The sequence below is a fragment of the Ranitomeya variabilis genome, chromosome 4, assembly GCF_051348905.1.
Source record: "Ranitomeya variabilis isolate aRanVar5 chromosome 4, aRanVar5.hap1, whole genome shotgun sequence".
NCBI lineage: Eukaryota > Metazoa > Chordata > Amphibia > Anura > Dendrobatidae > Ranitomeya > Ranitomeya variabilis.
Genome location: NC_135235.1, coordinates 716840906 through 716852474, shown reverse-complemented (window position 1 = coordinate 716852474; position 11569 = coordinate 716840906). Strand labels below are relative to the sequence as shown.

Here is an 11569-nt window from a genome sequence, read left to right as displayed (position 1 = left end):
ACAAAAGGGGATATGAGATGGTTTACTGTATGTAAACCACGTCTCATATCCTGTCGGGTTTGTGCAGGAGAAATGAAAAGCCGGCAATTGAATTACCGACTTTTCACTAACAGCGCTGCGTATTTCTCGCAAGTCACACTGCTGGTCCGTGTGGAATCCGTATTTTTCTCGCCCCCATAGACTTTCATTGGCGTATTATTTGCGCAATACGCTGACAAACGCAGCATGCTGCGATTTTGTACGGCCGTAGAACGCCGTATAATACTGAACCGTAATATACGGCTAATAGGAGCAGCCCCATTGAGAATAATTGTGCCGTATGTAATGCGAGTTTTACGGACGTAGTTTTTGCGCTCTTACGTACGTAAAACACGCATGTGTGACCCCGGCCTTAACCCCTCCTGACCCCACACATAAACTTCCCCTCATCCAGCACCATGACAACCAGCACAGCAGAGTCCTGCATACACTGAGGCCCCTGATCATGTGACCCCTGACTCCTCCCCTCCTGTGACCTCATCACAGGTCCTGTTCCCACAGAACTGCTATATATGTGGAGTGCGGCTCTGCCGGTGGAGGTCGGTGCTGGAGGCTCCATTATTCTCTGTGTGGTGTGCGGCTCTGCTTGTGGAGGGTCCACACACCAGAACTGTAGCAGGTAAAGACCCCAATATCCACAGGTGTCCCTTCTATTTGGGGGAAACTATCATCTCTAATAATCCTCGGACAGTTCTGACAAACACGGAAAAGTGCCCCTTTATGGAGGTGACAGAAAGTCTGTTTAGTCCCTTTAGCTCCATAGTATCAGCTCTAATCCAATGGTGAGAGAGCGATTTACCCTGAAGAGTCACAGATTGTGGGGTTGTTATATAATGTTATATTTAGGGGGTTTGTGTTGTCTCCTTATAAGAATCACAATGGTTTTGTTCCTTTTCCGCTGATAGATACAAACGACCCAACTATGAAAGACGGGAACCAAGGAAACATGTATTACTCTCATAGTACGGGGCCTCTACACAGTATAATGTTCCCACAGTACTGCCATTCCCAATTTTTTGGGGGGTGTTTTTCATGTAATACATGGAAGCCTGCAGGAAAATGCTAAAAAAAACCATCATGCCTAGAGAAGAAAAACCCTGTACATGGAGACTTTGATATCAGATCATTTCTATCCATGGTGTTTGAGGAAATCTTTTTTAAAAGCCTCAAACTTCTGTGTGTGACTCAGAGCTGAGATCTAACGTGATGGAAGATTCCAGTGCGGGGAAGACGGGAAACCTCCATATAGAGGCCGGTGGGGATGGAGTCAGTGACCGACTCTGGACAGATCTGTTCCTAGAGCCGCAGTAGGAGATGGAGATGTCGTCCTCATCATGAAGTCGTTATTTCTCCTGTCCCGTGTAATGAATATCTCCTGCAGTATTACTAATGCCGATTCCAGGGTCGGTAAATGAGACGAGAATTAGCGTTATGGAAGATGAGTCTATGAGGAACGTATTCAGCTGCCGACTCCGAGGGAGAAACTGCTTGTTGTCTGTGGCCTAAATATATAGGTTTTATTAGTAGATGTAAAGAAGGAAACTAAATACTGTAAAATAATAAATCTCCTCATATGTTTCCCTTATTATCTCCAGTAATTGTATTATTACACAGGATTCTTATGATGTTACATCGGCTCATCTTCTTCTCATTCAGGTCTCTACAATATCGGATCCTCTCAGTGAAGATCTTCTATATAAAAGAATTTTCCTGATTTACCCATCAAGGATGGATATGGACAGAGACAAGATGGCGGAGAGGATATTACACTTCACCCTAGAGATCCTCTTCCGGCTTACTGGAGAGGTGAGAGATTCTGATGACGTCACATTACATCATTCTTATCTATGGGAATAACAGATGGACAGAACTGGAGAGGTGAGGACTCTGGAAATGTCTGTAGTGAGATTTATTAATGTGTCTCTCCATAACCAGGATTACACAGTGGTGAAGAAGACCTCTAGTGAGCGCTGTCAGGACCCTGTGTCTGAGGGATGGGGAAGACCCCTAAGCCCAATCACGGGGCCTCCACCTCACCCCCTGATACATGAGGACATCAATGACCAGAAGATCCTAGAACTCATCTACAAGATGATTGAGCTGCTGACTGGAGAGGTGACACCGCTGGGAATGCTGGGACATTATACAGTAAGAAAGGATCAGGGGGATGACGGTATCATTGTGTGTGTCAGGTTCCTATAAGGTGTCAGGATGTCGCTGTCTATTTCTCCATGGAGGAGTGGGAGTATTTAGAAGGACACAGAGATCTGTACAAGGACATCATGATGGAGGTTCCCCAGCCCCTCACATCACCAGGTAATAGACAGGACTAAACACACGGCCTATAGTTATCTGTATGTAAAGAATGAATTCAGTCCCTGTATGTGTTTCCTCCAGATCTATCCAGTAAGAGGACAACACCAGAGAGATGTCCCCGTCCTCTTCTTCCACAGGACTATAAACAAGAAGATCCCAATGTTCCTCAGGATCTTCAGGTAGATGGAGAGAAGGTGTAATGAGATCTCTCCTATGATGTGTAGATGGCTGTGAAGGTCTTGTGCTCAGTCTTGTTTTATCCACCATTATTCTATGTTTTATACAGTGGCATGTAAAAGTTTGGAAACCCCTGGTCAAAATTAATGTTATTGTGAACAGTTAAGCAAGTTGAAGATTAAATGATCTTTAACCCCTTAACGACCGCCGATACGCCTTTTAACGGCGGCCGCTAAGGGTACTTAAACCACAGCGCCGTTAATTAACGGCGCTGTGGAAAAAGTGAATAGCGCCCCCCAGAGTCGGATTTTCTCTGGGGTCTTGGTTGCCGAGGGTAGCCGAGACCCAAGAGAACATGATTCGGGGGGTTTTTACCGACCCCCGAGTTGCGATCGCCGGTAATTAACCGTTTACTGGCGGTCGCAACAAAAATAAAAAAAACGCGATTTGCCATTTAATTTCTCTGTCCTCCGATGTGATCGCACATCGGAGGACAGAGAAATAGGGTCCCCGATTGCCCCCAATAGCCCCCCAATACTCACCTATCTCCCCCGGTGCTCCTCGTGGCTCCTGATGGGCGCCGCCATCTTTTTTCCGGGGAAAAAATGGCGGGCGCATGCGCAGTGCGCCCGGCACCCGGAAGATGTTTGGGGTCTCGGCTGCCCCAAAGAACATGATCGGGGTCAGTTTTTACCGACCCCTGTTTTGCGATCACCGGTAATTAACTGTTTACCGGCGACCGCAAAAAAAAAAAAAAAAAAAAGCTATCTGTAATTCTCTGTCCTCTGATGTGATCGAACATCAGAGGACAGAGAAATAGGGGGATTCGGGGACCCTATCATACTCACCCAGTGTCCCTGGGTCCTCCTGCGTCTCCTCCTGCCGGCCGGCTTCTTCCTCGGGAAAGAAAATGGCGGGCGCATGCGCAGTGCGCCCGCCATCTGCTGCCATCTGCCGGCCGGCAGGAGAGACGAGTTGGGGCTAAAATTAGGGTTAGGGTTAGGGCTAGGGTTAGGGCTAGGGTTGGGGCTAAATTTAGGGTTAGGGTTAGGGCTAGGGTTAGGGTTAGGCTACTTTCACACTAGCGTTTTTTGGCTTCCGTCGCAATGCGTCGTTGGAGAAACAACGCATCCTGCAAAAGTGCTTGCAGGATGCGTTTTTTCTCCATTGACTTGCATTAGCGACACATTGCGACGGATTGCCACACGTCGCATCCGTCGTGCGACGGATGCGTTGTGCTTTGGCGGACCGTCGGCACAAAAAAACGCTACATGTACCTTTTTTTTGTGCGACGTGTCCGCCATTTCCGACCGCGCATGCGCGGCCGGAACTCCGCCCCCGCCTCCCCGCACCTCACAATGGGGCAGCGGATGCGTTGTAAAAACAGCATCCGCTGCACCCGTTGTGCGGCGCTTACAACGCTAGCGTCGGTATGTCGGCCCGACACACTGCGATGGGCAGAGTACGACGCTAGTGTGAAAGTAGCCTTAGGCTTCTTTCACACTTGCATCGGTACAGGGCGGTCGCAATGCGTCGGCCCGACGTACCGACGCACGTTGTGAAAATTGTGCACAACGTGGGCAGTGGATGCAGTTTTTCAATGCATCCGCTGCCCAGTCTATGTCCTGGGGAGGAGGGGGCAGAGTTACGGCCAAGCATGCGCGGAAATTGCGGACGCGACGTACAAAAAAAAAGGTTACATTGAACATTGACGGTCCGCCAAAACACAACGGATCCAGTGCACGATGGACGCGACGTGTGGCCATCCGTCGGTAATACAAGTCTATGGGCAAAAAAGGCATCCTGTGGGCACATTTGCAGGATCCGTTTTTTGTCCAAAATGACGGCTTGCGACGGATGCCACACGACGCAAGTGTGAAAGTAGCCTTAGGGTTAGGGTTGGGGCTAAAGTTAGGGCTAGGGTTAGGGTTAAATTTAGGGTTAGGGTTGGGGCTAAAGTTAGGGTTAGGGCTAGGGTTGGGGCTAAAATTAGGGTTAGGGTTGGGGCTAAAATTATGGTTAGGGTTGGGGCTAAAGTTAGGGTTAGGGTTGGGGCTAAAGTTGGTTAGAGTTGGGATTAGGGTTAGGGTTTGGATTAGGGTTGGTATTAGGGTTACGTTTGGGATTAGGGTTGGGATTAGGGTTACGTTTGGGATTAGGGTTGGGGTTAGGGTTAGGGTTGGGATTAGGGTTAAGGTTAGGGTTGGGATTAGGGTTAGGGGTGTATTGGGATTAGGGTTAGGTTTGAGGTTAGGGTTGAGAATAGGGTTAGGGGTGTGTTGGATTTAGGGTTTTGATTAGGATTATGGATCGGGTTGAGATTAGGGTTAGGGGTGTGTTGGAGTTAGGGTTGGAGTTAGAATTGGGGGGTTTCCACTGTTTAGGTACATCAGGGAGTCTCCAAACACGACAGCCAATTTTGCGCTAAAAAAGTCAAATGGTGCTCCCTCCCTTCTGAGCTCTGCCGTGCGCCCAAACAGTGGTTTACCCCCACATATGGGGCATCAGCGTACTCAGGATAAATTGGACAACAACTTTTGGGGTCCAATTTCTCCTGTTACCCTTGTGAAAATAAAAACTTGGGGGCTAAAAATCTTTTGTGGGAAAAAAAATATTTTTTTATTTTCACTACTCTGCATTATAAACTTCTGTGAAGCACTTGAGCATTCAAAGTTCTCACCACATATCTAGATAAGTTCCTTAGGGGGTCTAGTTTCCAAAATGTGGTCACTTGTGGGGGGTTTCTACTGTTTAGGTACATCAGGGGCTCTGCAAACGCAACATAACACCCACAGACAATTCTATCAAAGTCTGAATTCCAAAATGGCGCTCCTTCTCTTCCGAGCTCTGCCGTGTGCCCAAACAGTGGTTTACCCCCACATATGGGGTACCAGCATACTCAGGACAAATTGGAGAACAAATATTGGCATCCAATTTCTCTTGTTACCCTTGTGAAAATTAAAACTTGGGGGCTAAAAAATCTTTTTTGTGGGAAAAAAAAATATTTTCTATTTTCACGACTCTGCATTATAAACTTCTGTGATGCACTTGGGCATTCAAAGTTCTCACTACACATCTAGATAAGTTCCATGGGGGGTCTAGTTTCCAAAATGGGGTCACTTTTGGGGGGTTTCTACTGTTTAGGCACATCAGGGGCTCTCCAAACGCGACATGGCGTCTGATCTCAATTCCAGTCAATTTTGCATTGAAAAGTCAAATGGCGCTCCTTTGCTTCCGAGCTCAGCCATGCGCCCAAACAGTGGTTTACCCCCACATATGGGGTGTCGGTGTACACAGGACAAATTGTACAACAACTTCTGGGGTCCAATTTCTCCTGTTACCCTTGTTAAATAAAATAAAAGGAGGCAAAAAGATCATTTTTGTAGAAAAAATGCGATTTTTTTTTTTTTTTTTTTTTTATTTTTTTTTTATTTTTTTTTTTTTTTATTTTCACGGCTCTACGTTATAAACTTCTGTGAAGCACCTGGGGGTTTAAAGTGCTCACCACACATCTAGATAAGTTCCTTAAGGGGTCTAGTTTCCAAAATGGTTTCATTTGTGGGGGGTTTCCACTATTTAGGCACATCAGGGGCTCTCCAAACGTGACATGGCGTCCGATCTCAATTCCAGCCAATTCTACATTGAAAAAGTAAAACGTCACTCCTTCTCTTCCAAGCTCTGCGGTGCGCCCAAACAGTGGTTTACCCCCACATATGGGGTATCTACGTACTCAGGAGAAATTGCACAACTTTTGTGGTCCAATTTCTCCTGGTACCCTTGTGAAAATAAAAATTTGGGGGCAAAAAGATCATTTTTGTAGAAAAAATGTGATTTTTTATTTTCACGGCTCTACGTTATAAACTTCTGTGAAGCACTTGGGGGTTCAAAGTGCTCACCACACATCTAGATAAGTTCCTTAAGGGTTCTAGTTTCCAAAATGGTATCACTTGTGGGGGTTTCCACTGTTTAGGCACATCAGGGGCTCTCCAAACCCGACATGGCATCCGATCTCAATTCCAGCCAATTCTGCATTGAAAAAGTCAAACGGTGCTCCTTCACTTCCAAGCTCTGCGGTGCGCCCAAACAGTGGTTTACCTCCACATATGGGGTATCGGCGTACTCAGGAGAAATTGCACAACAAAATTTGTGGTTAAATTTCTGTTTTTACACTTGTGAAAATTAAAAAAAATGGTTCTGAAGTAAAATGTTTGCAAAAAAAAGTTAAATGTTCATTTTTTTCTTCCACAGTGTTTCAGTTCCTGTGAAGTACGTAAAGGGTTAATAAACTTCTTGAATGTGATTTTGAGCAGCTTGAGGGGTGCAGTTTTTAGAATGGTGTCACACTTGGTTATTTTCTATCATATAGACCCCTCAAAATGACTTCAAAGGGGATGTGGTCCCTAAAAAAACATGGTGTTGTAAAAATGAGAAATTGCTGGTCAACTTTTAACCCTTATAACTCCCTACCAAAAAAAAATGTTGTTTCCAAAATTGTGCTGATGTAAAGTAGACATGTGGGAAATGTTATTTATTAACTATTTTTCCTGACATATTTCTCTGATTTAAGGGCATAAAAATACAAAATTTGAAAACTTTATACACCTGTAATAAATTGCACAAGAAAGACCTCAAAGTACAGTTAATGAACAACTTTATTAATTAAAACCAACAGCAAAAGGGACAACAATGATGATGATAAGTACCAATAGTCAGGCACCATGCACCTGAGGTAGTGTAAATAGTAGGTATCACTGATGCCTCATAAAAAAACCCTCCCATAAATCAATAGACTATAGCGCCCAGTGGCCTGATAGTACACAAAGGGAGACCAAGTTGACATCTAGTGAGGCACAATAATAAATCACATGTAACAATTACCTCAAGTATGGTGGTGCCAGGAACCCCTATGCACATTTCGGCCGTATAGGCCTTCTTCCGGGGGAGTGGCTACATCAGAACTCAGGCTTGTTTATAAAGTGCCGCCATCCTATCACATACGCTAAAACTACCGCGTCATATGGTCGCCGTCCACAAGCGGCGCATGCGCTGTCTGCCACCAAAAGGCCCCAGTCGCCCAAGGCGTCATCAGATAGCGACGCCCACGTGAACGTCCAGCTGAGCGAGCACGTGAGCGCAGCATCCGATAAAGACGCCAATGAGCGACCTCCAGCCCAATGACGTAGGGCGCGCACGCGCACAGGAGGAGACCACATACGGGGATACCGCCCTCTCAAACCCTTTACTCAAAGGTATGTATACATCCTACCCAGAATACCATAATGAAAATCGGACAGAAGTACCATCTTCAAAAGAAATAAATAGTGCATTTAAATATACAAGATATATACAAAGAATATAGTGTTAAAAACAGTAAGGTGCACAATAGTCAATATTATAAAACAGAACAAAAGACATATTTTCCATAAATTACACATAAAAAGAATATTAACATAGACATGCATGCAAACCATTATAAAATAAATACATGTCCATATGCAGAAGTACTCAAAAATTACATTTATATATAAAGTGCCATATTATTAAAGTGCATCACATAGAGAAATCTTCTCTTTATACAATTTCCTCCGTAAACATAAAAGAAGGAAAATGTGTATATATAATATGCAGTGCTAAAACAGTGTTATAAAGTGCATGGCTTGAAGAATACGTCTTCTATTCGTCCGAATCACTTCGTTTTCATAAGGGGAACAGTATATAGAGAGGGCTGGAAGATAACAAAATCAAGTTAAAATCAAACTAAAACCACACTTTTAAAAATCAAATGAACCACACACATTTAAAAAAGCAATCATATTATAGAAAGGGTGCGAAGCTCAATGTTTCATTCAAACCGTCCGGTTTCAGAGTCCGAAGTTCCCAAATCCAGCGGGATTCTTTCTGGGCCAAAATTTTGCTCACATTCCCACCCCGCGGATTAAGAGTTATACAATCGATCCCCCTAACCCGCAGAAAAGAAGGATCACTTGCATGGAATTGTTTAAAGTGTCTAGGAATGCTTTTCAACACATCCAAATTTTTCTCTTCCTTGCCAGCAATGATGTCCCTCACATGCTCTCTAATACGTATTTTTAAGGCTCTTGTGGTTAGTCCCACATAGATTTTCACACATGTACAGTACGCATAGTACACCACCGCAGTGGTAGTGCACGTTATCGTGTGCGTAATTTTGAAGTTACGTCCATCAGAGGACATAAATTCGGTTGCTGTATCCATATTGGGACACGCCACGCACTTCCCACAGGGTTTACACCCCCATGGTGGCCTCAACTGTTGCCTTTGTGACCCAAATAGTGGGCGTTCATTTGGGACATACAGACTCCTCACCAGAATATCCCTCAAACTCTTAGATCTTCTTGCAGTGAGTGAGGGTTTCTGCGACAAATATTGTTTGAGCACCGGATCCGCCAGCAAAACAGACCAATGTTTAGCTACACTTTCAGACAGTTTATCCCATTGGGAATTGTAAGTTGTCACAAATCTTACCTGATTTGTTGCAGCTTTTTTAGTCGAAGAGTACAGGAGATGTTCACGTTCCATATTTCTAGCCCGATTGTATGCTCTTTTTATACTTCTTCGACTATAACCCCTCTCCAGGAATCTTTCCTTCATTTCCAGTGCACGGTTTTCGAAATCCTCCATAGTAGAGCAGATTCTTCTAATCCGAAGAAACTGGCCGTATGGTACTGCATTAATTACAGGAGACGGATGTGAGGAGCTGGCATGTAGAACTGAATTAACAGCAGTATCCTTACGGAAAGCATCCGAGACCAACAGACCACTGGAATCCTTTTTGACCAAAACGTCAAGGAATTCGACCTGCTCAGAGCTATGCTTGTATGTTAAATGAATATTGTACTTATTCCTGTTTAAATTCTGAAAAAAAGAATCCAACTCAAAATGTGTACCACGCCAGATCAAAAAAATGTCATCGATGTAGCGGGTCCAGAATATGACCCGCTCCATCGATGTACCCTGATCTGACGTGAAAAGCTCCCTCTCCCACAGCCCCAGGAACACATTTCCTTACGGACACAAGTGTTGATATACCCTGTGTATTGTTCATCCTATTGGTAATTATAATTCTGCTGTGTATTTTTCACAGATTTTTTGACAGACAATGGACTATAAGAATCGAGACATGACCTGGCAGATACAAGCTGCTTCGGTCTTTGATGGTGAGGGTACTAATGTTGCAAGCAATAATAATGAAGAGGTTAAGAATTTGGAAGCTCAGTTGAAACGTCTGGTACATAAACGCACCAAACTATGGTGGAACAGAGCATTTCTTGAGAATTACTTAAAGAAGAAGTTGATCCCTAGGGGACTTAGGATCCAGGTATTCCCTTCATTTCCAGTGCAGGATGAAAACTTTATTTCAAAATGGGAGGACATATGTACTAAATCATCCTTCCAGTTTATGGAGTTGTTAATTGAACTTAATAAGAAATCCGTGATTGCTATTGAGGTTGAGATTGATGAATCATATAGCAATTTAAAGTAGTTGATATCTGCTGAATCTCTGTCCAGCTTTAATTTAAACATGGATAAAAATTCGGATGAATGGGAAGCACAAATAAAAACAGTGCAGGCTAAGAAATTATCACGTGACAATGCAGATTTCCAACAAGGTACTATGTATAGGTGGAGACGTAAGGGTTCTGGAAGCCGTATTAGAAGAACCTCATCAGTGTCATCTATTGCCTCCTCTGGTGGGAGATCTGATGTGACCCAATATTCTGTTCAAACAAGATTTGGGAACAATAAAAGGAAAAAGGAGCAAAAAGCGGATACTAACAAACGTCCGCAGGCATCCACCTCTAGGAATGACACATTAAAGGTAATCAACCTATCTAATTATGAGCTTAGTGATGAGGAATTATCTGTTTTGTCTAAAGGCTTAACTTTCTCACCTAGCACGCGGCTTGACACCTTTACGGTGATAAAGGATCTGCACGTTTTTGGGAGATCGTTATTGTTCAAAAAATGGTACCATAGTGAAGAGATTCAGAAATTATTTCCTCTTCCTGAGGAACAAGCTGCATTGAGAACGTTGGAGGAGCTGGCAGAGGAACATGTCAACCCATCCTTGGGTAAGGTACCACCGTCCCTTCGCCAAAAGTCTAAAAAATTCCCGCCTTTGTCACTTTGTCCAAATGTGGAGATTTTTATTCACTTAGTGACAAAGGAACTTGAAGGGATTCCACCAATTGTTTGGCATGATAATCTAACTAAAAGGGAACATCAATCTATAAAAGCCCTAAGTCATTTGAAGGATGTCCTTATAAAACCTGCGGACAAGGGCGGTAATGTGGTAGTCTGGCCCACCAATTTATATGAGACAGAGGCATATCGGATGTTGAGGAATTCAGAGTGTTATAAAAAACTAACATTCAATCCTCTTGTCTCAAATAAAGAGGAATTACGCAAAATTTTGTGCAAGGCGGAAGAAAGGGGGATAATTACCACGGAGGTGAGGGACAGTCTTCTGGTGAAGGATCCACGTATCCCTACTCTATACTTACTGCCTAAGGTGCACAAAAATCAGAAAAACCCTCCAGGCAGGCCTATTATCTCCGGGGTGGGGGGACTTACGGAGGGCATCGGGAGATACATAGACATGTTCCTCAAGCCATTGGTTGAAACAATCCCTTCATTTACCAGAGATACTTCGGATTTTCTGAAGAAAATAGACTCAGTGTATATTGATGAGGATATGTTGTTGGTGACGTGCGACGTTGAGCCACTCTATACAAATATTCATCACCAAGATGGCTTGAGGGCGGTCACTACGTTCCTCAATATGACCAATTTTTCGGGGGAAGAGATCGAGTTCTTGGCTTGCTTGTTACAGTTTCTTTTGACGCATAACTTTTTTATTTTTAATGGGTCCCTTTACCTACAGCTCCAGGGCACTGCGATGGGGGCGGCTTGTGCGCCCTCGTATGCAAATGTGTTCCTGGGGCTGTGGGAGAGGGAGCTTTTCACGTCAGATCAGGGTACATCGATGGAGCGGGTC

General features: G+C 44.1%; 1 protein-coding gene across 1 annotated transcript in view; it reads left to right on the top strand.

Annotated features, from left to right (window-relative positions):
• The first annotated feature begins 536 nt into the window (after positions 1–536).
• Positions 537–11569, top strand: part of LOC143766585 (uncharacterized) — a 44426-nt gene continuing 33393 nt past the window's right edge. The window contains exons 1-5 of the mRNA XM_077254371.1: positions 537–658; positions 1696–1845; positions 1975–2154; positions 2232–2355; positions 2437–2534. Of these exons, the coding sequence (XP_077110486.1) occupies positions 1768–1845; positions 1975–2154; positions 2232–2355; positions 2437–2534 (480 nt within the window). The 5' untranslated portion in view covers positions 537–658; positions 1696–1767. The remainder of the gene's footprint in view (positions 659–1695; positions 1846–1974; positions 2155–2231; positions 2356–2436; positions 2535–11569) is intronic.